Raw genomic sequence first — 26,790 nt, 5'->3', positions numbered from 1 at the left:
AAGTCCGGGTGCTAGACACACGGATGCTCCACTTAGAGCTCTCTAGAACTTACAAGACAAAGAAATACAAGAGACTAAAGGTACTAGATGATGGCTACACATGCTGTATGGAATGCTTAGCGACAACACAAGTAAGTGTGTAGTTGATAAGAATGCATCTTTAGTCGCTTCCACGGCTACATCACAGAATTTTTTAAATTCCATTAAATTTGTGATTTTTCAAAAGTATACTCCAATGCTTTAAATAGCCCACATTTCAGATAGTTTACATAATCCATGTGTTTGATAAAGACATTTAAAAACCACATTTCATAAGAATGACCGCATTCTTGACCAGCACAAATTACTTCTGAAAAAAAGGAAACTTGTTTTTCCACAATATATTGTCACATAAATGAAAGCTTTAAAAATGCTGCTTGCAAATTTCAATGCATTTGCCATAAAATACAATCAAGGGAAAGTCCAAACAGCATAATAGGAAACTTATGTCTGCTTAAAAGCCGCATCTGCAGGAGCTTAAGGTGAACCTTGGCAGAGGGCTTTGGCTTTGGGCCTTACGGTGTGCCGAAACGCACACTGAGCACCAAGGTGGGGCCTCCCTTATCTGAAAATGGCTGTCCGCAGCCATTGGCGTTGTTAACCACGCGGAAGCTCAATCGCTTCATCTCGGCGGAGGAGCTGTTTATTGAAAAATGTCTCCTTCTCTGCTCCCTTTTCAAGCCTGCAGAAGAGATTGGCTGGTGGATAGTGGCGCTGAGGTATTCTGACATTTTGCTGTCTATTTAAGCCCATCTGCAGAGGCACACAGGACTTCTCATTTATCGAGAGTCCCGGAGAGGAAGATAAATCACCGGGCCCCGGGCCCCATCTCTGTGATAAAAATGAGGAGGTATTGGTGCAGGAAAATGGGCCTGTTTAAGATATTGTCTCCCAAACTTGGGCGATGCAATAATAAAGCCAACACACAAAGCCTGAGAGAGAGAAAGAGAGGAAGAGAGGGAGAGAGAAGTGCTCTGATATACACTTCCCCATCTATCTTCCTCAGACAGATGGCGACGCGCTATCTCTCTCGTTGAGTCAGCAATCATGATCCGGAGCTGATTGCTCATTGCAGCGCCTCGTCCCCCTACAACGTCTACTCGCGCGGTGTTTACATCCGTGATCAAGTCTCGCGTTTGAAGTCCCAGAGCGGGAAGGTCACACAAGCGCACTTGTTCGTTTGACGCTAACAGCACGGGGTTCCCGAGTTTTCCGAGATGTGGACCCCTGGCCACTTTCGCTTCAAAGTGACATCCACAGATCCTCTGCATGTGTGCAGTGAAATCATTACCTGACATACTCTAGACTGCTGAGAGATAGTAGAGACACTTTGGAAACAATGATGCATGTGCTTTTGATCACATGCTTCACAGAAGCACTGAAAGAGGTGGACCTTCCACAGACTACACATTCTACTCGAGATCACCACCCGTGGCAGACTCATTACACAAGCTAATGGGCCCCGTTATTAACTCCGATTTTATTTAAACCTGTACGCCTTTCTGCTTGTACAGTGCGTTCTTTGCGGATCTACCTGGTTGGTCTGATTACTGGCAATGTGTGGACTGTGTGCTTCACAACATTGATTTTTCTGAATCTTAGCTCTGTGAAAACTGAAATGATATATGGCTTGGAAACCAAAACCATGAAAGTTATTTTCAGCAGTTTCATTTTCACGATCGCGTCCAAAACTCAAATATTGTTTTGATTTTTGTTTTCTTTTTCCCCTCAATGTAGGTGTTGCTGTGAACCTTTCGAATGCAACAACCCTTGCGGGCAATGTAGGAGACATATGGCGGAGAAAGAGCGGAGGCGTTATCGTCTATAGAAGAGGAAAACAAACTGTCAAATGAGATTTGTTTTTGCTTCTTAGTGGCTGGTGACAGATGAAAGCCCTCTGCCTGACGGTTTTCTGAGAAGCGGGGTGGGAGATGCCGATCGGAGATTGGGGCTGACCATCAGATAACCCAAGTCCTCTCAACAGCGCTGTTTCGTGTGTCTGCCGCCCCCACCCCCCTCGCTTCCTGCAAGCGCGCTCCTCCGCAACTTCTCTGTGATGCCCTGGGGCCCCCCTCTCCACCCCTCTCAGCCTCACCGCAGAGCCCAGAGCGCCTGAAGATAAGGCTCTGCGCCTCGACAACCAGGCGTGCCTCAGAGACAGGACCAGAATCTGCCCACAAGCACCCCAGGAGGCTCCACCACAGATAGCGTGATGAGATAGGGAGGCAGGCGCTTGACAACGTGAGACTTCCTGCCCCAGTAATTTCTTTTTTTTCCCCTCTTTCTCAGTCTCGCTCTCTCTGCCTTTAGCAGTACGCAGTGAAGACAAGGGCTCCTTCCACCCAACTCAAGCTGACAGCTAGGCCAAAGGCCTCCAAAAGCTTTCACGTTGGTAGGTTTTATTAGCTTTTTCCCCCTCCAAGTTGGGGTATTCAGCCACATAGGAATCTGACAGTTTCTATTTTGCCCTCTGGGGGAAAGCTCCACCCTTATCAGTGTGTTTTAACTTTGCTTTGTTTTGCCCCTCTGCACACTGTGTTTTTTTGTAATTCTACTCTGATTAGGAAATTTTTAAAAGGGTTTCATTTGATAATGGGTGAGAAAAAAGAAATTATTGTTTAAGGCTTTTGTCATTATTCCATGACACCTGGCTTGCAGTTCAGCTATCAAAATGCATTATGTTCTTACAAAACGTTTATTCTTGTCCTCTGTAACTATACACTATTTGTATGTAATAGCTTTAGCTATTCATACCGATGTTAACTTAACATTAATCACAGCTTTTTCATATTAGCTAGCTAGCTAGCTAACACATATTCATGAAACAAAAGCTTTAGAATTCTACAATGCACTTTTTCTCCCACTTTGGTGTCAAGTAGGGCAGCATATTCAAACTTGTGTGCCATATTACAGCCTGGTTATTGCAATTGAAAACAAACTGAACTAAAGGCTAAAAAAAAACACAAACAAAAAATAACTGCTCTCCATTTCATGAAGGAAGGAGCTGACCTGAAAATATAAATAGCTGACAGTTCCAGAGAATCTTGAATGTGCTATTGGAAGTATGGTCGCAAGCATAATGTCTGACCACCAATTTAATGGTCATAGTTGTGGTAGAGCACTGTATAGACATTAACACTTTTCTGAACCGTAGAAAGAATGATTGACTTAAAAAAAGGAAAAACTTTCACCTGAAGCACAGCAAGACAGTTTTGTACTGTACAATTTAATCACTCTGTCATCCAAAAGTAACGTCCCTAATATCATGATTTCCCCATAACTCCATTTAACGGAATTAAAATGTCTAACGACGCGGCCATAAACGGAACATTGAGATTGTAATTCTGCTGTAAAGCCATAAAGCATGAAAATGTCACTTACCGAATAGCCCCGTCCCGACAGCGAGTGAGCAGAGCTCTGTAGGAGGAGAGAGGAGAACAGCGGTGACCTTTAAGAACTGCTCCACACAGACAGGGACATGATGAAGCAGCACCATCTTAATATCAATATTCACGTTAACCTTTTCCACCCGCCCGCAACACAAACTTCATCTCACTTCATTCCAGCGCTGACAGAGGGATTTCGGTTTTATTTTGCAAACAAAGACCAAACGTCCACCTTTTTTCTTTTTATCTTTTCCTGTCGTTTGGCTGGATGAGTCCAACCCACTCCATTTCCTATTTTTATAAACACAATTATGTTCCAACAGCCAAGTATTAAATTTTAAACATAAAACAGTAAAATTTCCTACCAATGCAATCAATGAGAGCTTTTCCTATGAATGAAAGTGAATGCTACAACAACAGCTGATTTATGTACTTCCTGTTGTCCTTCCAAAAGATCAGAGCTACCCACAGGACACCAGTCAAAACTTCGTCCTGCTTAACTAGGCATGTTGTAAAGGGAGCCATGCTTTTGTCACCCTGGGCACAGGCAGAACACCAATCTCCGAATCTCCCCTTCTCGCCGCTTTCCCCCCTCTATTCCCCTCTTCGATTGGCAATTTCCACTGCAGTCTCAGGAGGTGTCCTTTTCTGCTAGACCAATTTTAGTCTTGCTTAGAATTCAATCCCCCCCCCTCGTGCCACCTACCCCCCCCCCCCCCCCCCCCAGCCACCCACACCCAATGCCTCAGCCCTCGTCAGGACAGCCTTCCCCTCCGATTTTGGAGCTGTGACCCCACCGTGACAATTAGGGCGGCGTTTCGCCGCAACCGGAAAGCCGACTCTGCGGGAATCAAAAGGCCGCTCCCACTCCTTTCGTCCCGCTCTTCCCCAAACCAGCGGGAGCGATAGGGCGGGAGGGGCAGCACAGTGGAGGGTGGAGGGGGGACAGAGCAGGGGAAGATGAGCGGGTAAGCAAAGGGGGGGGGGGGGGGGGGTGCAGTCACGGGGGTACGAATGTTTGGAATTAGCCTAACTATGCAGACTGATTCAAGATGCAGCATTTCTGGGAGAAAAGAGAGGCTTATTTAAATGATAATGAGGGACAATCCATTCGATTTAGTGAGGGTGAAGGGAAGGGAGGAAAAAAATCCATTAAATCGGCAGTGGCCCATGAGCCACAGGGTCGGGATACAGCTAAACACTTTCTCTTAAAAGCCATTATACACGGCTCTCTATAGATTTCTGCAGCGCTTAGGACTTCAAAAGGATTTAGGAGCCCCGCCCATGAAGGAAACAGAGGGTAGGGGTTACGGAGTTGGTGGCAGGGGGAGGGTGATGGGAGGGGGGTTGAAGATGATGCTGGCAGCTTTTTAGGGTTAACTAAACAGGCCCAGAGAATAGAAACGTTGCTCCGTCCGCCCCTAATCCTCTCCCATTTCCACGCCCCTCCCCTGGCTCCTCAAAGGCTCAGTGAGAAGTGGGGCGGAGCCAGCCTGCTTTCCTGAAGGCCAGACTGTTGGTTTTGAGATACAGGAGCTGAAAGGGTCAATCAGAGCTCAGTCGAGCGTGCAGTGTCATGCCAAAAAACAGTGCCCAGATCCAGCACCTCTCAGAGCTGCCACGTCGTGAGTGGGTGGGCGGGCGAAGCCCCCACGGGGTCACGCCCCTCCCGGGTTCCCCCTCTCACTTCACCCCTCCCCGCGCACACACACACAGACACACACACACACACACACACACACACATATATACACAGATGCCCAGAAAATCCCTTTACATTTCCCTAATCCCGCTGCCAATTGATTCACGAACCCAGCTTAACTGGCGGCAGAATTACCCCGTTGACTGAATAGAGAGAAACCATATCGTAACAAGGGACAAATGCATTCCCGCATTTTTTCCCCACCATACGTGACTTTAATTGATGCATGGCTGTTTTTGCTGCAGAACACACAAGATTAATCTCCATTTCCTTCCTCTTTCCCACAGAAATCCAGTTTATTCACACTATAGTGGTTCACTGGGTCGGCCTGTGTGACTTTGAAGTGGATGTAAGCCATGAAAAGCCTTCGAATAATTCATTTATCTCTTACGGCAATTAACACGGCACTCTCACCAGCGCAAATGACGCTGTTCAGTGACTTTTATGGGCAACCAGAAGTCATGTTTTTCTTTCTTTTTTTTTTAAATTAACCAGTAAGGGACAACCCTTTTTTTTAGCAGGAAACCAGAACCAAGGCAGTCTCAAGTACAGACATATAGTCAGATAGAGATGGCATGGCTACAGCAATCCGCTTTTTGCACCATTTATTTGGCAGGAGATTAGAGAGACATGCCATATCTAACACCGTCAGCGATTACAGCGTGCAATTTTCAACATTTTTTTTCTTTTCGCTGTCGCATTTCCCTGTCAGAGCTGTCAGCCGGCATCTCCCTTTTATCTGCCAAGACCGCCTTTTCCTCCTGACTTTTTCATTAAAAAACAGGCTTTTACTCAAATTCATGAGAAACAGTAAAGGAAGAAAGCGAGAAAAGAGAGGACGAGAGGGCGGATAAAGGGGGAGGAGGATTTTTTTTTCCTTTCTCTGATTTTCTTTGGAATCCCGAATAGCTTAAACAACGCATTTAATAAGTTCATTAAAAAAATCTTTTCTCAGTCATTTTTTTTCCTCGATCTCTCTTGCTCAGAATCCAAGCTTCTTTTCCTTTTTTTCCTCTGCAGCTAAATGAACTGTCTGATTGAATTTACTGAGGTTTGGGAGGCCCAGTTGACAGGCATTAGTTAGGAAACATATTCTACATTCATTTAAAACTAGCCACATGGGATTTTGCATAAATTCTCATTACTTCTCCTGTATCTCAATTGCATTACTTCATCCTCGTGCCAGCCATCACACCCTCCCCAGTTTCTCCTCCACCCACTCTGCTCATATTTTAAAAAATGCTCTGAGGTATTCAGCATATGGAAGGAGGCAGTGTGGTAGCAGGAAAGGTCACTAACTCTTTGGTGAGCAGGTCACAAGGTCAGATGCCACCTGGTACCATCAGGTGACCTCAACACATGACCCCAGCAGTGGGTTTCTTTGTATAATGGCGGCTGTATTGGTTGCTCCCTGTCTTTAAGCACTCCTGATTTCCTGTTTAGCGTTGGACATTATTTAGTGCCTGTGAATTTACGAGGTGAGAGCGGTGATGGCAAGGCCTTTTGGCTGGGAGCAGTCTGCCAGCTGTTCATCGGCCCCTCCTCCCTGCCCCTTGTTCCCCCACCTCCTGGAGAAAGGACGAAGGTCCTCCTGCTAGGCTACATGGTAACTCCTCTCCAGGGTAGCCTGTAAGCATGGTAATGCCTAAATTCTGGAGCCTTACCTCACTGAGGTGGTCTTTGGAGCTGCTCCTCTGGGGTCTGCTCAGCTCCTGCACCGCTTCGTCCTCACTGTTTCTCCCAGCTCGTCCAAGCAGCCCCTTTGTCTGTAGTGGGGGAAAAAGCATCTTTTTTAATGTCTTGAGAATAATAATAATAATAATAATAATAATAATAATCGTACACTTTATTGATCCCCATGGTGAAATTCATCCTCTGCATTTAACCTATCCTACACACAGTGAGCAGTGAGCACACACACACCAGAAGCACACACACACCAGCAGTGAGCACACACACACTAGGAGCTAGGAGCAGTGGGCAGCCGCAGTGCAGCGCCGAGGGACCAACTCCAGTTCTTTTTCCAGTGCCTTGGTCAACTGACAGGAGTATTAACCCTGACATATATATGTTTTGATGGTGGGAGGAAACCAGAGCACCCAGCGGAAACCCACGCAAACACGGGGAGAACATGCAAACTCCACACAGAAAGGACTTGGGACAGCTGAGATTCGAACCCAGGACCTTCTTGCTGTGAAGCAACAGTGCTAACCACTGAGCCAGCGTGCTGCCCACCGTGCTACCGGGTGAGAAGCACCCGGCCTTTAAATCCACTTTCATTGTTACCATCTCACCTTTTTGTTCTGTTGTTTTTTTTTCTCTCTAAGGCACGGTCATATGCAAAAATGCGGTGGTGGAGAATGTGCAGAGGAACTGGTCGCTCAGGTCCACAGTATCTGTTTGAAATTTGAATATATGCAAAGCAGCTCTGACATTAACCAAACTGTTCACCTGGAGATGGTGACCTTCACATTCACATTTGGGCTTTTTTATCCAAACAGATAGCAACCTGTTGATAAGGCATAATAATAAATGGAACGACATGGTTTGTTTACTTATTTATCTTTCTGTGGACCAAACAATACAGCGTGTCTGAGGCCTGGCTCTGAAACCCTTGCTTACTGGCAGAGCCCCACAGCTTCCAGACAGATTTGAGCTGCTGCACTCCATGGGTTTGGCCAGCTGCAGGTGCACAGCATCCCATAAGCACATTACATGTTCCTCTTGGAACACAATGGCAGGCAGGCTCCGGGGTGTAATCCATTTGAAGGACGGCGTGTGGGGGAGTCCCTCGTGGCGCAACATGGTAGTGTGCATTCTCCAGCCCTCTGCCGTGAATTAAGCAGATCGCTGCTACAATTAACCTTTCCTGGTAAATATCAATTATGGCCCCCGGCTGGGCAGAATTAAAAGGGTCATCAGCTGATCTGACAGGTCTTGTACGTGGCCACCTGGCCGCGAAAGGCGGCGGTGTTTGCCTGCCCTTCTGCCAACCAGCGACGAGCCAAATGGACACAATTCCCCTTAATTACTCTAACCAACCCCAGGCAGGGTCTGCTGATTGGGTAAATAAATTACCGTTCTGCCGCGGTTGGCAGCGACGTCTACCGCAACATGGCCGCAATCGCAAATGCACACACACGCGCGTATTACAAAGTAACAATGGCGGTGTTTTTGCAGCTGATCGTAATTAGGGCAGACCGCGGCATTCCATCCAGGCCCACGGCAAACAGGAAAGTGCGAGCGGCTGAGGATTTCCGTCCCCTTCTCCCTTTCACGGACCGGCATGCTAATCAGCCGCCGCATCTCCAAATGGAACGGTGGGCTTGATGTTTGCGGAAAGCAACATGAGAAGAAACATCCAGACAGGGGGAGGGCGTGAGGTTCACACCGCTGTTGAGTGCTACAAAAGTGAGCCGCTGATTGCTTTGTTTACGGAGCGTCAGCTCCGGCAAATTAAAAACCAAAGTGTTTACAAACCCTCGAGTCCTCTTGTTATGCATCTGAGTCGGCAATCAGACTGATTATTGATCAAAAGCGAAGGTCTAATTAACCATCCAGTTCAATAATGCGGTCTGTTAGAAGTGTTTACTTTCTAAGCCATTGTTCTCGGGAATGTGCGAAATTGAACTCAATGCAGGCCGAATTTCAGTGCCTGTGACAGAAATTGGCACCCTGACTGGCTGTGATTAAGATGGCAGATAAAAAAAAATTGGGTGATGTGTAAATTGGCTTTTGATTCTATCTGTGTCTCTCTTGATTCTTGCATTGACTCTGAGGGCAAGACCACAGCACTCATCTGTGGAAAAGTGCCTGTCCTCCAAGGATTTAATTCCTGTATGGCGACAAGGATCAAGGTCAACCGATGACACCATCGGTGCATTGTTCACTGTCAGTCTTTGTTATGTACTGGAGATACGCTGTGACTACTGACTTTGTTCTTTCCAGCTCAGTTTAGAAGGATTATTTCCTTAACCACGATGGAGAATTGGAATGCTTAGCGCAAGGCAAGGTTAAACAGGTTAAACTTGAGCGTTCAGGAATGTGTCTCGCTTAAAAGGAGCGGAAATATAAATACACAAGAAACGTCTGTGTTTTACATGAATAATGCACTGGAAATTAGCTCCATTAGTCTCAGTATTGAACGCGTCTATGGATGCTCTCCCGGGGCCTCGCTCTGTGCTCTTTAATTATCTTCAAAGGGCCCTCTAGCTTCTTAATTTCCCCCAAGTTGAGTACTGACTTGGGCCTGCTCATTTGCACAGAACTGTGGAGTTTAGCAGGAGGCGCGTGCTCGTGCACAACACGGCTACTCCTGCTGCCCTCAGTCCCCTCAGAACATACTCATGCTGGGCTAACCTTGCCTCCCTCCATGTCGATCAATCTGCAGCTTAGCGGGGGGAGTTGGTGGCAGCCGTGGGATGCCTTGTTTTAATGGCCCTTTGATCCGCCTCAGTTGTAGGGCAACTAGATGGGGGCCTGGACCTCAGGAGGGTTTCCGGCTTCCACGTCGGACTGTAAAGCAGCCCCACCTCCTGTGTCCCTTTCACCTGTCATTGGAGCTCTGTGGGGCTGCACCTCGGAAACATCTCTAAGTCAGTCGGCATTACAGTGAGGTGCTGCCAGGTCCCCCATGCCTGGCTCCCTTCCGAGGCCGCCGGTGTCGTGGCTGGAAGAGAGAGGTTCTGGGGAGGGGGGAAAGGCCGAAAAGGATATAGATCCTTCCTCTAATTTGTTCTGAAAAGTGTCCTGTGCAAAGGACCCTCACCCCCATTAACCCAGCCAGACGGGCGGCCGCTGCTGGGGGAGGTGGCGGCCCAGCGGCACAGCAGCACGCCACCTCCGCGCCGCGCTGCACCGGCTCAATCTATCGGCTCATTATCCCCTGCGCAGGCTGGGGCATTGAGAAGTGCACTTTAGGGCCACAGGCCAAATTGATTCATCTGCCTTCATTTTCTCCAGGCTCAGAAGTGGCAGCTGCTTTGAGGCTAGGGAAGGAGCAGTGGTGGAGTTCCTGGCTTTGTTTCTCAGCCTACCATATCCCGTCTAACCCCCTTCACATACCCCCCCCCAGCTCCCCACCGCCACACATCCAAAGTCCCTGCCTGAAAATTAGCCCAAGGACGAAGCGTTAGATTTACTAGTGGGAGACCAAATGGATTTTGGTTTTATTTAGACTAGTCCCAGTATATCCATTAAGTATCCTAACTATGTATTATTCATACACACTGTAATATGTGTGCACATAAAATTGGTACACATTTTATACAAGGTTCCAAAATGCCTCCACTGCGATTTGCCGTGCTATTGGGACTAAATCTCCACAATTATCAGCTTGTGCCTTTGCAACAATCAAGACACGGTTTTCGTTTCCGCTTCAAAATGAAAGGAGCACCGATGTGATTAAGATGACTGTTTTAAACGCAAGGGGAAAAGGAACCCGACTGACGGTTTGAAACAACATAAGTCCTCAAATGTCCCTGAGCAACCACAAGACAAACAAACAAAAAGGACTATCACAATATAACAGGGAGGCTTGAGACGAGATGGCAGCTCATCGGTAGAGACACTGGGAAATCCTTTCTGATTTGCCTCAGTGATATGACCAACCTTTACATGCTCTATCCCTCCTTCCTCAGTGTACACCCACCCAACCCCCCCTCCCCCTCCCCCTCCCTTTGAAGCACCTGCACTGAAGCAGACAGGCAATCCCTAAAATGGATGACCCCAGGAGAACCTCCTCATGCAAGCACTCTCAGAACACTACACCATATGCCTCACAGGGACTGCACCTGCTCCCAGATATGAACCCTTTCTCAAATCCCCAAACTCAGGCGTGTGGGGATCCCTTCGCACATCCCATTTACCCCACACTCACCAGTCAGGGAAAAGGAATAAGAGCAGAACAGAGCAGAGACCACCCTGCAGGGGAAGGAGGCTCCGTCCACCAGGGGCTCAGCTCTCAACATTAAAGCCCTACATTGGCAGGTATCTCACCAGAGGCTTGGTTTGGCCTTTATCTGTGTCATCGAATCAATGCAGTTCTGTCTTAAGGATAGAGCTTACAGTAAGCTCCGCCAGTTTTATTTTCTGCAGGCATATATCACAAATTATGCAGCAGTTCTTTTAATTTGTAAAATACACACCCTTAGATTCTTACATACACAGACCATTAAAATGAAACACAGGGAAATGTTTTTGCAAATTGCACTGGATTCAAATGAACCCAATTCAAATGAAATATTCCATGTTGTGATGTGGTTTATTTAAAACACTGTATGTTATGCTTTTGCATTTGCAAGTCAAAGCTCCCCTAAACTTCAAAATCACACAATAGTGAGGATGCAAAGCAAAAATATTACAAAAGAAAGGAGGCTTCAGGTTATTGCATCACCCTCAATGAGCCACAAAAATTATCCTGAGGTTCTCAAAGGTCGTGGTTAACTTTATACTGAAAGGCCACAAATCAGTCATTGAATTTTTCAGTCCAAACTCACTTAATGCAGCAAATGTATTCAAGCAATTGAAATGACATCAAGCATCTTGGGACTGTGAAAGGTAATATTAAAATATTTTAAAAACACTAGGTGAAAACTGGTTCAGATGTCAGCTGGACAACCAACACAGTATTCAAATAGTATCCAAAGAAAACCTTTAGTAGATGTACTGTACTGAACAGTCAATGCAGCACATTACTTCTAGAATGTAGAAATGAACATCTGCATTCACCTATTCTTGAGTTGCCTTTTCTCACAACATTATGGCAAATAATGAGCATGGTCAGATAATGATCAGATCTGTGGATACCTTCCCTTTTAGAACACGGTCATAAAATGAAGCTTCATGATGTGAAATTATTGGACTGTTCTAGACTTGTAAATAGATTTGATTTATTCAATATGCATGTGATATTCATCTAATGTTATTCTGAGACATTATTATCAGGGTTTAACAAAATAATGAGAGAAATACAACTTTAAGTACACAATCATTGAAAAGCCTGTTTCACTTTGTATGTATTTGAACATTTACAATTGCATCTGTCAACTTAGTCACAACAGCTCTTAAAAATAATCTTAGCTGTCTGATCAGTGTGACAGCGTCACACTAGAGGTGTCAGAAACCAATCAAACCACAAGCGGAATGACTGACATTTCACACCAGGTACCCACCAAAAAAAGGTGCTGACACAGGATGCTCAATGTGGTGAGCAGTACTATATATTACATTATCATCATTTATCAGACATTCAACAGAGCAACTTACATAGGTTACACTTTTTCTTACATGTTATCTATTTATATAGCTGGATATTTATTGAGGCAATTGTGGGTTAAGCACCTTGCCCAAGGGTACAACAGCAGTGCAACAGTGGGGAATTGAACCAGGTACCATTTGGTTACAAGCCCTGCTTCATGCTACTATGCTCAACTGCCATCCCACTGCTACACTGTCCCCACACCCACCATAAGTATACTAAGCATACTTATATACTTATGTTTAAAGGTGGTTATATGATAAACAATGGTCCACAGCTAAGAGACACATTCTATGACGGTGAATGATCTAAATGCTGCTATTACAGGAATAGCAGTCAGATCATTTGTTTCAGTTAAGTACTCAGAAACCCTATGGGGAAAAACCCACAGCAACTCCATTATACAGAAACAAACTCAGTCACCTGCCTCTATTCAAATGACCTGCAATGTATTTTGTCCTTAGGTTTAGTGGGAACAAAGTGCAGAGAACTTTTGCTTTGATTGAAAAGAGGATTCATGTTTGACTTTCAGTTTTGAGATTATTAAATCTAGACAAGCAAAAACAGCTACCTGTGCATTTTAGTAACCTGTTGCTGGCAGATACGGTTTGACTACAAGGAAATAATCTACTAGGAGCTAATGAAGTGTTAATTCTGTACAAAAATAACCAAATCAGTCAGTGGTAGACTTGGAATACTGTGGAGAAAGTAGAAATGGTGACACACAGGCCAATTAAAATTTTTTATACTTGGAAATACTAACATTAGTCTTATTATCACTTTCATAGACAAGTTCATGTAAGTGTTAGATTCATACTGTGAAAGATGACACCCAATCATGAAGCCACTACCTCACACATAACCTGGGAAAATATATTTTTTCTTTAATTAAATCATAAAATTAATACCAGAACACAATAAAATGACTGCAGAAGTCGTACGTGTATGAAAGACAGTAGAGCATGCATTATGGTATGTTCTGTTACAAGAAATGCACAATGCACCTGGATGCAAAGGGGAAGATATCTGCTGTCAGTTTTTTCTTTGGGATAAACACCGTGTCAGACAGATGACAACAATCAAGTGTCAGATGTGTTTAGCACATCACAACGGTGCGATTAATGGTGACTAGTTGTGCCCATCTGTGAAAGTGATTGGAGAACACAGTTTTTTTTTTTTTTTTTTTTTAGGAGGAACCATTTGATTTCGGCCCAAGGCATGCAGGCGTATGTGAAGGCGCAGGCCCAAATTGCAGATAATCCAAGCTCGCTTCAGAGGCTGACAGCAGATACTATCAGAGAAGGGAAAGGTTGAAACGGAGATGCTGTCAGACCCATGGCAGCGAGGGCTTTGGGATTTTAATAGGAGACAGATGCCACACGTGAAATGAATCACCCTGGCTAAGATGACTCCCTCTGATGTCTGAGGACTCTTCCTGCCCTTGCAAAGTTTTTTGGGACGTTATCTCATTCCTGCACAAAATGTCAGTTCCGTGGTGGGGGGGGGGGGGGGGGGGTTAAGGGGATTTTGTGTGTGTGCATGTTGTGTATGTCTGTGCATGTGTGTGAGTGTGTGTGCACTTTACATTTGTGGGCTCACTGGCAACTGCACATATCCCCTCTGGACGTATGTTCTGACAGCTGCTTGCTTTTATGTGGGATATAAGCAGTGAGCAGCCTATAAGCAGTGAGAGTTGAAGCATTAAGGGTGCTTTGGTCAGGGAGAAGAGCCAGATGGTGTGATCACTGCTGCTCAGCCATGGGGTTTGAGTTTTGTACCAAGGTTTGTACAAAAGTAATACCTCCAACCAAAAAAACTATGAAGATGTCTGTGTTATTGAAGGTGCTGCCCCATCGACTAGCGTTACAGGTGACAAAAGCAAAACATCACTGAATCCAAAAGTCTACAGAACAAACAATGGATTTAATGAGAATATGGGCCTGCACATGAGTATGTTCCAGCACAAAGAACGCCACACAGAATGTTTATGGATGCTTTGCACTTGGGGTAGTTGCTACCTTCAGGAGAAACTCAGCAGGGGGAGCAAAGCAAAGAGCTTCCGCTGGTATTCCCTAACTCATCTGCTACTACTCCAGGGAAAATGAAAGGCACAAAGAGAGAGGAACTGATCCCAGTAAAAGGCAGGGAAATTAATGTTTGTCCTTATCTCAGGTTGAATGATGCCTCATCTCATTCAGGTATCTGTTTAATCTAATCCCAATGCACTTTATGCTTGTGTCTGAGTAAAGAGTTAGAGCAAGTGCTGTTCAACTACAGCACAGTTGCTGAAACTAATGGAAAGTGTGAAAAAATAACACTTGTTTTAAATGCGTTACTCAGTTAAGGTTAAAAAAAAAAAACACATGACCCTTTGGCCAAAGAGGCCTACATTTAAACACAAGAGCTGTTCATTTGCCTACCTTAAAGGTCACACTTAGCACAGATCCTTCAAGAGCAGCACTCAGTAGCATTCTTAATCGGATCAGATGCGAGATAATTCAGTGGGTTCAGAAGTTGCATCTTGACATATTTGTGAAACTCTGAACATGATTAAACTGCTTCCCATTTGTATGAGGAGGAAAAAAATGACATGTTACTTTTCTGCTTTGGCGACAGCTGAAAAGCAAATGTTGGAGTATTCCTTGGCTTACTCTCCTTTTCGAGTTGATTCAGGTTTCAACAGAAGCTCCCGAATACTGTGAATAGCACATTCAGAAGAGCCCAGTGTGACACTGAATGTTAGTTGATGGTTTACAGAAATCAGTTTAACAAAAGGGCCAGTAACGTACAATAGGTCCATTTGGCCAATAAAAAATGGCAAGGTTGCAGTCATCCTCGAAGCTGTCACACACATCTTGCAGCGGGCTGAGTAAGATTCACTACTTTTTTAGACAGAAAACACTGAAAAGGGTTTCTGGGAAAACTGAAAAACAATGAAATATACAGACCTAAAGGGTCACTTTATCAGATAAATCCATGGAATGGAATATGCTCAAGCAGCGGTTACCGAACCTCGCAATGTGATCTGGCAGGTTGGGTGGGCCTGAACATGTGCTCTTCCAATAATGAGAAATATTCAAGGGCTGTCCGGATTCTCGGTGAGCGCTCGACAGGGCTGAGGCTGCCTATGAGGAGGCAGTGCAAAATAAGGCGGCAAGAATGAGCGTGCCTTTTCCCTCCATGGTGGCAACACAAAAAAGACCATTTCAAACGACGCAGGGATCGGGCCAAACTAATGTGTTGTGACATGCCAGTTGGCCTGCGCCCAGCCACATCTGCTGTGTGCTTGAGCAGGCTACTCCCGCCTGAGATAAAAGCACCAAGCGTAGCGAGCCACAGCAACCGGGCCCGCTCTGATTGACAGCTGCCTGCACGGCGGACGTGCCACCATGTTCCTCGTGGCTAACATCCACTTTGGAAGCCAGAGGGGAAGGGGAAGCTTTGATGGCGGATGGATCTTTGTTTTTAGAGTCGAGGAGGGGGGGCAGCGAGTCAGATGAAGTAATGCGTGGAGACACATCTGGCCTGTCGGCCTGGCGCGAACACGTCCGTGCCTGTCACACGCATGCTGGGCGCAAGGCTCCCCTGGTGACAGGATTACTGGGGACAGCAGACGCTCTGTCACCGCTCACGCGTCAGGAGGACCGCGAGAAGGGGAAGGAGGAGAAGAAGGAGGAGGAGCAGGAGCAAGTGCCTGACCAGCCACACCAATCAGGTCGGGATGCCGCTGGTTCACCTCGCCAACTGCCATGCCAGGATAAGAGCAGCCGCCTTCTCATGATGCAAATAACCACGGACTGCTATCAGGCCTTGCGCTTCAGAAAACATTCATCAGGAAATTGTATTGCATGCAGAAAAAAGTTCTCTTGTCAGTTCTTGTTATCAGCAAAAAATTCTGTTCCTCCAATTTTTCAGGCTGTAATATTCCCTATTATGAAGGTATTTCTTAAAATAAGAAAGAAATCTTATACACAAGAAGTGCTTAACTTTCAATGGAAGAATGCTTGTGCCATTTATGCAGTTTTTTGTAATCCTATACAATCCCTACCCAAAAAAATAACCTTTACATGGGAAAACATTAATATTTATTGCAGTGTATGATAATACCATTGTACAATAATGCCATTAGCCTACTACTCAGCTTTACAAAACCTGGCGAACTGGGCATACTATATATGTAGTGTCGGGTCTGGGCAGGGCAGTAGTATCTGTGTATTCCACCATTAAGTGTAGGTGTAAATAAGGATGGCTCTCCTTTACCATAAGCCGGCCTCCTCACAGTAGTTCACCTACATCACGCCGTGGTGCACCAACAGTATAATGTAAAAACCTTGCATGTCATCACGTTTGAGGGCATGCACGTGATTTTCTGGCAGAAGTGTGAAAGTGTTTGTGCAAACAGGGGCATGCCAGACACCTGGCATGCAAACGACCTGTGTGCCGACACAGGATGTAGAGTACCCATGAGCGACACCAGAACTGGTTATGCACTTTGTCTTCTTTTTTTTTCTCCTCTTTGTCTTTAATCTGCATAACAGGCAGGCGCAGAGCCGGTAGATAGCCCACGGTCGAAGGATTCCTTCCCACGCTGCACCGCAGAGATGAAACGATGTGTAACTTGTCAGGGAGAGCGGGGAGGGGGAAATAAAAGGCGGGGGGGGGGGGAAGAAGCCATAGCATCTGCTTTAGCAAACCACACCAGGGAGAGGGAGACGTCCAGAGTCTTTCTCATCACTCTGTGCTGGCAGTGATGTTGGCATTTCTGTCAGAACTGTGCGCAATAGCTCCTGGACTAGAAGAAATGTTGGGGGGTGGGAGCAAACCAGCCTTTGTGTTATGGAAATCAGTTTTGGGAAGACGACACACCAGATCGTCTCATTGTGCGCTGAAGTACTCAGCATGAGTGTATATGCGTGTGTGTGCATATGGTCCTTTCAAAACACTAGAATGTGTTGTTCTTTTACAAATGTAACTTGTTTTGCACAGTATATTAAGATGTCTAAAAGGACTGCGCTGTTAGCAGTGCAAACAAATGAACTTTCTAGTCACCCTGGATACACCTGTTGTATTAATAGGGAAGGCTTCTGGAGATGGGGCAACTTGCACACACATACACACACACACACAGTGGATTACTCAGTAAAGACAGAAGCCATGCCTTCTCTCAGCCTGTCTGAGTGTGTTAGGCACGTTGCTGGCGAGACAAGCACGGACCCTGTTGCCAGGCGCACCACTTGGTGGCAGTAACACACTGCTGGCTGGAAAGCTGCCTAGATGAAGAAAGTGTGTGTGTGTGTATGCGCATGTGTGTGTGTGTGTGTGTGTTTTCTGAGTTCACTTGCAGAGATTTCTGTTCAAGGGGAAATAAATGTGGAAAACCAACAGCCGAAACGACAGCAGGATGTTTGCAGGGGCTAATTGTCTCCGGGAGCAGGGAGGGCGACCTTGGCGAGCGGGGGGAGCCTTTCGTCTAGGGCGCTGGCGGGGGTAATTGGGCCGTGATCTTCACCTCGCGTCACTCGGGCCTGCTCTTAGCGGCTCAAGTGGAAATGGGGGCGCTCTCTGTCGTAATGATGTTTGCTCTCGAGGGAAACGTCTAGAACGTCTTGACTGCTCATCCTCTGGGGTAAAACAAGAAACCGAGGCTGGGTGGGGGAGGTGGGGGAGGTGGTCTCTCCCCTGGAAACTGCAGTGCCAGCGAGCAAACCTTTTTCTGAACGTGCTTGTGGTGTCTTAAGCATCTGCATCTAAATACCACAGGAGATCGCAATAGCATTTTAGTAGTGATAAATAATAATCTGTAATTTGTAGTAATTTGTAACTGGGGACCACATTCTTCAAAAGATGCTTTGGGATGCTCTAGGCAGAAAGAGAAAATTAACTTGTGATTTAACTGAAAACACACAAATCAGCTTTGTGTACGACACTTATCAGCCATTTGTGTGTCCAAGCAATCCCTGTAACCTTTGGGTAATTCTCAAATCTACTTTGATCTTACTGTTTTTGATCATCTTAATCAATCGCAATGATCCCCCCCCCCCCATGAAACTTCCAAGTTATTGTGAAGCTCCGATCTGACAGCTACTCTACATGATATTTCACTACAAGAATCAGAAGTTATGAGGGGATTCAGCCCTGAAGCGCCTATGATGAGAGTAGACTGCTCCTGACCAGATGGTGGAAGGGATGAAGGGAAAAAAAAAGAAAGCAATGCGTGAGAACAAGTCTTTGGGGGCATAACGGTTGAAAAATTACAGAAAAAAATCAACACATATTTTACTACATGCGGTGAGTGAGTGGGGGGATCCTGAGACCGTGGCGAAGACAAAGGGTGAAAATGAGCAAGAAGAATGATGGGCCGTTGGGTTGGCACCCCCGTGCGCCGGGGCTGGCAGGGTGTCGAGTCCCCCCTGGTGCCCTTTGAAAATCTTCGAGTGTTGGGAGCTGCCCTGGGCCATGTCTGCTGCCATTTCAGCCAGGCTCCTCTGTATTCAAATTACAGAGGCCTAGCTCTACACCGCCCTATCTACGGGGATCAAAGGGAGCTGTAAATCAATTCCAGAGCCCTGGCCTGTCTTGGGATGACATTTACCTGCGCTGCACTCTGTCAACAGCTAATTCGGTCCCACATCTCGCTCCGCCGCAGACAGCCATCACTGCCATGGTTATTAGTACCTGATGTACCGTTAGGCCTGACTTCCAGGACTGTGTCTTCGATTGCCTGCAGCACATCTTCAGCTCACCGTGAGGTCTGGACCTTCAAGAAAGAGCAGGTGCTGTTTGTGTCAATTGACTGGTTACCATTTCGTCAACATCTGATGACACCGAGGGCAACCGCGAAGGCGGCTAATATGGCATTGGACTGTATCATTTCTCCACACGGTTGCCAAAGATGCTCCATGCACGCATCCTCCAACAGAAGGCCGACTCGCTTTTTCAGGCATTCACCTCTGTAAGGGGTCCTTATATTTGCTTTTATTCTCTCTCCTGATCCTTTTCTTTGTGCAAAACCAAAGCAAAGGTATGCGACAAAAAAACCTAAGCACACCGTAAGTGCCACACCCTTTTTGCCTTTGTACAAGAAATATAACCATTGTGTAAGCTTCCCACAATGCCTCTCTGAGTTCAGAAGCTGTTTCTGACCTTGAGCGATCATTAAATGAACGAGATTTGGGGTACAATGAATCAGCGGCCGCTTTGTGCAATGGGCTTTATGTACACTGCACATTACAAGTGGACCTTGCAGCAGGGTCCTGTAGGATATTATTGTCTGCCATCATTTCCTTCAGACTTCTGTATTGTTGTTGGCTAGAATATTCTAGCCAGAGTATAGAGAGATTGAAGATAGCAAAAAAATTGCCTGTCTGGTTGACCTTCTCAGGATAGAAGGCTTTCTTCTCCCTGTCTGTCTGCTCTCCTTTTATGTACGGCAGCTGCAAGGCCACGGCACATGTCAGCCTTGCGCTCCGCTGTGCGCACGATGCTACTTTGAACAAAACATCCCGCCGCGATCAAAGGCGTCAGAGAGCCTTCAATGGCGTTTCGCTGTTCTTTCGAGACGTCCAAACGGGAACATGAAATGCCAGCATTTTGTGATGTTCAGGGACAAGACAGACTGCTTTCTCCAGCGATCACTTCTCACTTCAATCTGATGTCAGGCACGAAAGCAAACCTTCACATTCTGTTTAAGTCACATCTGCGCAAGGCTGCATGCAAGTGGCTGAAAACTTGGGCAGGAGCAGCAACTGAAAACATTGATGCCGAAACACCACTTACACAAATCATACTGTTACATGGACATGAATGTCTTCTCTTTGGGTGAAGACCGGTGGATGTGTCTTTGAAGCCTCAGATTTAATTGTCTTTCGCTGGATCTGGAGCTGCTTGTTTGTACAGCATTAAAACACCCACTTTGTGGCACTTTGAGCTCAGTTTCTGGGAAACACAAAGCCAAACTCCATGCTGTAATTTAAATGCGGTTGAGGGAATGCAGCAAGAAGCCAAATGTAATTCAAGTATAGCGCTTGGGCTCACATATAATTAAAAGAGTCTGTCTTCCCAGAGAACTCTGCTTAACTCCACTGAATTGTTTCAGCGTTCAAGCATTTGAGCAGTTGCAGCTTCTGTCCCTGGGGCAGTGTGATCATTCAAGCGATGTTGTTCACATGTCAAACCATATTAGAGAAACTGGTTTACGTATACAGGCAAAAACCTGGGTAGGGTGTCTTTAAATCACCTCTTTACCACCAATCATTTAAATGATGTTTCATACGCCATTTACTGTCATGTAACTTATTGTCTGAACCTAACAGTGTACATGGCTTGTGAGTCAAAGTCCAGTTTTTCCACATAAAAGGTGACAGCACACAATGGCATTTATGCGAGGTATGGGGCACCTCCCGTAATATAATCTCACCTCAATAATATTCTCAGGTTACCACTGTAAGAGTTCAGTGATGAAGCCTGTCTGCTGACGGTGACTTTTTTATATAGCCCATCTATTTTCATAGCCGAGGCCCTTACCAAGTACAGTCTTCTGTTTACGTTGTACATGTCATAGCACATAGCTATTTATGTATACTTCCAAAAGTAAGGCAATTCAGGTTGAGGGCATTTACAAGTATACTGCTGCAATGCCCCATACAGGTTTCAAAAATGCTGATTACACATTTCCCCAAAGCATTCTGTCACAGTGGTGCTGGTCACAAAGGCAGGTGGCTAAACCAGTCCTTGCCACACCCACAACCGTGAGGTTCTCAACGCCAACCACGTTGTGTCCCAGTTCCCACTGTCTTTTGCAGTCAGTGATCCAATGCGAGCCCACCTTTCCTGTTTCTAAGCACCCAACTGAAAGTGTTAGTTCTACCCCATTGACCTTTTAAGGGACTCCTCGGCCTGCTTCACTGCTGGTGGGCAGATGCAGTGACAGGCTTCTGACCTCCTCACCCTGCCAGTTTTCCTGTCAGGCTTGCTGCATTTCTGCCTGTAGAGAAAATAAAATCCCCATTTTCACACGGTCTCGTCATTGCCGAAAATTATCGCGACAAACGAGACAGCGGCTGTGACAAGCCCGTCGCTGAGCGCCCGCCCGGTGTCAGCCAGGCGTCAGGGGAGCGAGATGTTAAAACAGGGAGCGAACCCTAGAGGGGAACGGTGCAGGCTGATGAGCCTGACAGCACAGGCAGGAAGAGTCAGAGGGATGTGCACCATCCCACTGATGAGGAGCGGTAGATAGAGATAGAGAGATTGAGAGAGGCTCACTGTTTGCCAGCGCCGCATAATGATACCGCCGGGGCGAGTGGGCTCTAATGAGGAGACCTGGGCTGGCAGGAGACGAGCTCCCTGCCACGCCCCTGACAGCAAGCGGAGGCCCGCGCCCTCTGATCAGAGCCAGGACCGGGCTGGAGTGGATGGCAGGCTGCCTCAGGTAATGCTCATAACCAGCCAAGGAAACCTGGAGGAGACATCCTGCCTCTTTGGAAAATAACAATGAGGGCGTGGGTGTATGTGGGCATCAAATGGAGCTACAGTCTTTTCAAAGAAATATGGTTATATAAAAATAAATCTTCTGATTATGTAATCCCGCAGATTTGCTCTTTATATTCTCAGAGATAAGCCAATGTTTAAGATTAGATAAAGCACGAAGGTATTGTTTAATGACACTATCGGTCGCGTTTGCTTTGCTATGACTTAGACATTATGCATTGATAGAGGCTTATTGTTTTACTCTTAGCAGATTGTACTACTGATACAATTACCAGCTCCGGTGCCAAACTGGGGATGTTTTTTGTACTGTCGAGCAGACATGTTTAAGGTCACTGTAGTTTACAGAGCATTAACGAACAACTTCACAGCACGCCTGCTTTGCTTTACTAAAACAGCCCTGATGTTCCTATTGTGAGATCAACTGGCCCGCGTTTTGCTGGTGGAGAGGCCATTATCTTTAGTAGGCTCTGTTCCATTTACAATACCACCATAATTATCTTCATGTATCTGATAAGGCTTGTAATCTGTCTTATCTGTGAACTGCATTTCTATTCCGTCAAACAGAAGATACTGGAAAAACCACCCTTGCTGTTTTCGCCGTACCGCGCTACGAAGGGCATCTCAGCTATGCCCCAAAAATAAACAGAGATGTGGCTTTCGGCAATACATGCGCTCATATTCCTCTGAGCGTGTGCTATTTTATTGGAGTGCGGGGTTATGCCGGTGTGAGGCGAGGCGACGTTACGAAACAAAAGCTCACCATTGAAAAAAGAAAAAAAGGGTTTGCAGTAATCCAATAGCAAATGTAAGGCCAACGGAGGAACGCGATAACCCTCCTGCGGCAAAACAAGACCCACGCTCCCTCATGACTCGCAGCTGTGACGTTACGAAAACATAAAACTGAGTTTTTGGGGTTTTTTTGCTTTTGTTTTTGTTGAAATTTGAGATAAACGTGCAAATAAATCCTGGGAACACGATCCATCAGCAGGTCGGCCGTTCCGAGGCGCGCTTTCATCACTCTTTCCATGACAGGCAATAAAAGCGGAGATGATAGTTTGCAGGTAACGCTTTCAGGCCCTGGGCAGCCGACGGGCCGGGCCAAGCATCTGGAAAAGAGTATAAACTACTGAAACCTCTGTGCAGGGTAGCTGCACTCCAGCACAGCTGTCTGGGACTGGAGTGGGGGAGGGTGGGGGGTGAGGGGTGGGGGGGTAGGGGGGGATGTAAAAGTACTCCTGTGATAGGGGAGGTTAAAGGGAGAACTCTCTGAGGAGATTAAAAACAACACCGCCACTTTTCAGGAGGCTCTCTAGGGTTCACCAGAAGGTTCTAAAGGGTTCACTAGAAGATTCCTTAAGGTTTAAACATAAAGTATCCTAGAGAGCCCAGAGAGAGAAGGCACATGAGGCCTCAGTGTAGGCCAATTTAGGCAGCGGTGGTCCCTGAATGGAGAAAGGAAAACATGGTACATGGGGGTTACAGGGCCATCTTTTTCACGTGTCGTTATTTTTCAGCAATCTGCACAGCAAGTGGAAAATTGCAGCAGTGGGTTGAACATTATTAGGCCTTTTATCGCACTCAAGGCCTTATCTTAACCAAACACTCCTGTGAGTATTGATAATACTGTTCAGTCTGTGGCAGGTTCAGCAATGACATACTGGATTCCTTGGCTACCTGTGTTTTTAATGCACTTCTTTCCCCACGCCCTTAAAGAAAAGCACTGCAGAAAAATTTTCTTGCTTCCTTGACCCCTTGACCTCCTCATGTTTACAAGACCAACACAATATGAGTGTCAGCGAAGTTCATCAATACATTGCTGAACCGAAGGCTACCTTTGCAATTCCAAATGATCTCAGATAGACAACCTGTGAAAATGGAAGGTTGAGTCATGCTAGAGATGGCCTGTGACATCTACTGTGTACTTAAGTGTTGTGAAACAGACAAGAAAACTCACACAACCACATTTGACCAGATGCATACCCAAGGATACCATTAGATATGGCTGCAAAGCTGAGAGTAAGGAGGGCTTAGCTGAAGTGACAGCGCATGGCCAAGGTCAGGCTTCTGGTCTTCTCGCACCGGCCATGTTCTTGATCTGAGTGAATGGGTCCTTCATCTCATCCCCCTAGATGCACCGAGAAAAGTAATGCAAATCCAACCCCCGCAGCGCCAACCATGCTCACAGAGGGCATCCGTCTCTAGAGTTCCCAGACGCGCGTTACAGATCAATTTCTGAAGCAATAATCAATCCCACGTCAGAAAGTCATCCCCCCAGAACGTTTATGGCCTGCCATAAAGTCAGCTTCGGGGCATTATGGCACCCAGTAATCCCACTAAGTGAGCAATATTTCCCATTGCTTCGGCCGGCATTAGACAGCCGCGGGACCATAAATACATAGCGTAATCTGCGGCCATGAGTCCACAGCATGCTCCGCTTTCTGTGCCAGGCAGTGGTCGGGTGGGACGTGACTGGGTTTTGGTGGTCATCGCAGGGTGGGGATGCAAAGGTGTCGGATGAAATTATGGAGGCTGCATGGATATGCACCAATACGTACATATGTGTGTATACGTACATAATGCATATGCGTATGTATATGTTCATGCATGTACAGTACATATGTACACGCACACACTCACACACACATACACATTTTCATTTTCACATTTTATTTCAATTATATCCTAGCTCAAGTGTGCTGAAGTATAAATTAACACAATTTAAATTACAACTGAGCTGAAATGTGTTGAAGAGCAAAAGAACATCTGGTGACACTGTTAACATCTGCTGATATGTTTAAATTCATTGACAGCCATTTCTTTTTTGTGCTGCACTGTACTGTGATGTGTACAGCACACAGCAGCAAAAGCTACAACTGACAACGAGATTGTGATCAATTCGTATTAATCCACTGGGCCAAACTATGTCCCTTTTCAAAACCATATCCATGCGTCGATTGTCAATTGTTGATTGTATTGCGGCTGTTAAAAACACACAGGTCAGGTCACTGAATAATTGGGTACAGACTACCATTTCCCCTGGTCGTTCCACATCTGAAGTTATACTGAGAGAAGGGTATGAGGTATCACAATACTCTGTATCTAGGTATAAGCAAGACCCCCACCTCCGCAAAGACCAGAGGGAGCTTTTGACAGCCACGAGTTTGAGGGGTGAAACACTGGAATATATTGCATGACCACAGGGTCACCTCCTTTCCAGAAGTAAAGGAACCTGTGAGGTCAGTGATATCTCGAACTGAACCTGGAGCAAATCGAGGTGCCTGCTCTCATCCACGCTGCCACTGGCGTAGGGATCAATCCCTGAGCCGTCATCCTCAGGGCTGAGAAAGCAGCACACGTCTCAATGTTACAGCCCGCCTTAAAATGCTAATCCCGCATCACATACCAATCCACCACCCACAGGGTTGCAGATTTCAGGCATCCCCCCAAGAACAAAGGAACCGCCACGCCCTGCGCCTCGCAGATGTTTTTAACATCTGGGTAACCCCACGGGACACTCTACGAGACACGTGAGGAAAGACTAAGCCCCATCACAGTGCCCAGCAAATGAGCCTCACTGTCTTCTTTCCCCCCAAGGGCTTCTCTCATCATTGAGGGAGATGGTGTACTTAAGAGAGATTTATGGCGGCGAACAGGGTTAAAACAGAGAAGCGATTGCATTCTGCAGAAGTCACCTCAGTCAGCGGAAGTTTGCTGTAAGGACTTCATTACATTTAACTATCAACATTAACATGATTCATATATGATCGAAATCAAGGGAATCATTCTCCGTCATATATTTCTTTAGTGCAACGTGAGACGCTGACGATGCTTTTTATTGCCTGAAATAAAGAACATCCAATTTTGTCCAAGCAACCTGTTAAAATCGATACAGCTATTCGAAATTCCAGGAAGAGTGATGTCAAAATTATACGTGAAGATAGAGGATAAAATTATTTTGAGGTGTAGTACATGAAAAAGTTATAATATGGGAACGATCAAACTTGTGGAGTAGCACCACCATTCTCTGTATTGAACTGGTGTGCTAAGCCAACACCCTCCTTTTCAGACAGGAGGTTACTGGATTGGCAGTTTACAAATCTAGCTTCACAGCTCAACCAATCCGCTGGCCCCATTACTTGGCCGCAAGCATCCCTCTGACACACTGACTCTCTCGGTAAAGGAACCTGTCTGGGTTGTTGGAAAAAAAGGAAAAAACCTTTGACATGTACTTTGTTTTAACAGTTTGTTGTTTTTTTTTCATTCTATCTTATATTTGTTAGTAGCCGCAGACAGCTGGGATTGTTTAACCTCTATTGATGCATCCATCAAGCACATTGTTTTTTTTCCTCCATGCGCTTTCCTTTGAAGTCCTTCAACGTGGCCTCCTCTCCACTTGAGACCTGGGCAGCTTCCAAGAAGTCGGCCCTGGCAACGAGAAACTACAAACAGTGCAGGCTTTTGAAAGCGGAGCTGTGCTAGGCTGACGGGATGGCCCGGCCTGGGCCAAGCGTGAGTAATACACGGAGGCCCTGAAATCATTTCCACTTGGACAAAGAATGAACCCTCTCAAATTGGAATCAGGCGCGCTGGAACGCCGAGGGGCCCACTCCACTCCTCCGCACAGTAGCTCCCCCCGTCGGGTGCGGGACCCCGTCCGGCCCGTCAAACGCAGCCAGCAACTGACAAAAAGCATCAGGCAGGATGTGGCCCAGGCTCCCGAAACTAGGAGTCTGGGACCCATGCAGTGGCCTGGGGACGGCAACTTTGGGGCGGAGTTAGGCCGAAGTATTTCTCAGTTACTTCTCATTGGGGAATCAGCCACAAGGAGCGAGGTTTAACAAACAGACAAATCTCCTTCTTCACTCACTCCCATGGACATCCTTCTCAATCACATGACTTCAGTGTTTTCAAAAAGAGCA

At 46.2% G+C, this 26,790-nt stretch overlaps 1 protein-coding gene across 9 annotated transcripts in view; it reads right to left on the bottom strand.

Moving 5' to 3' along the window:
- Positions 1–26,790, bottom strand: part of fbrsl1 (fibrosin-like 1) — a 252,908-nt gene that overhangs the window by 150,443 nt on the left and 75,675 nt on the right. For all 9 annotated transcript variants that reach the window (XM_036526244.1, XM_036526246.1, XM_036526237.1 and 6 more), the window contains exons 3-4: positions 6,792–6,893; positions 3,421–3,456 (exon numbers count right to left, since the gene is read on the bottom strand). In XM_036526244.1, the coding sequence (XP_036382137.1) occupies positions 3,421–3,456; positions 6,792–6,893 (138 nt within the window). The remainder of the gene's footprint in view (positions 1–3,420; positions 3,457–6,791; positions 6,894–26,790) is intronic.

This window comes from Megalops cyprinoides, chromosome 4 (genome assembly GCF_013368585.1).
Source record: "Megalops cyprinoides isolate fMegCyp1 chromosome 4, fMegCyp1.pri, whole genome shotgun sequence".
NCBI classification, from domain to species: domain Eukaryota; kingdom Metazoa; phylum Chordata; class Actinopteri; order Elopiformes; family Megalopidae; genus Megalops; species Megalops cyprinoides.
This window is presented reverse-complemented; position numbering and strand designations above follow the sequence as displayed.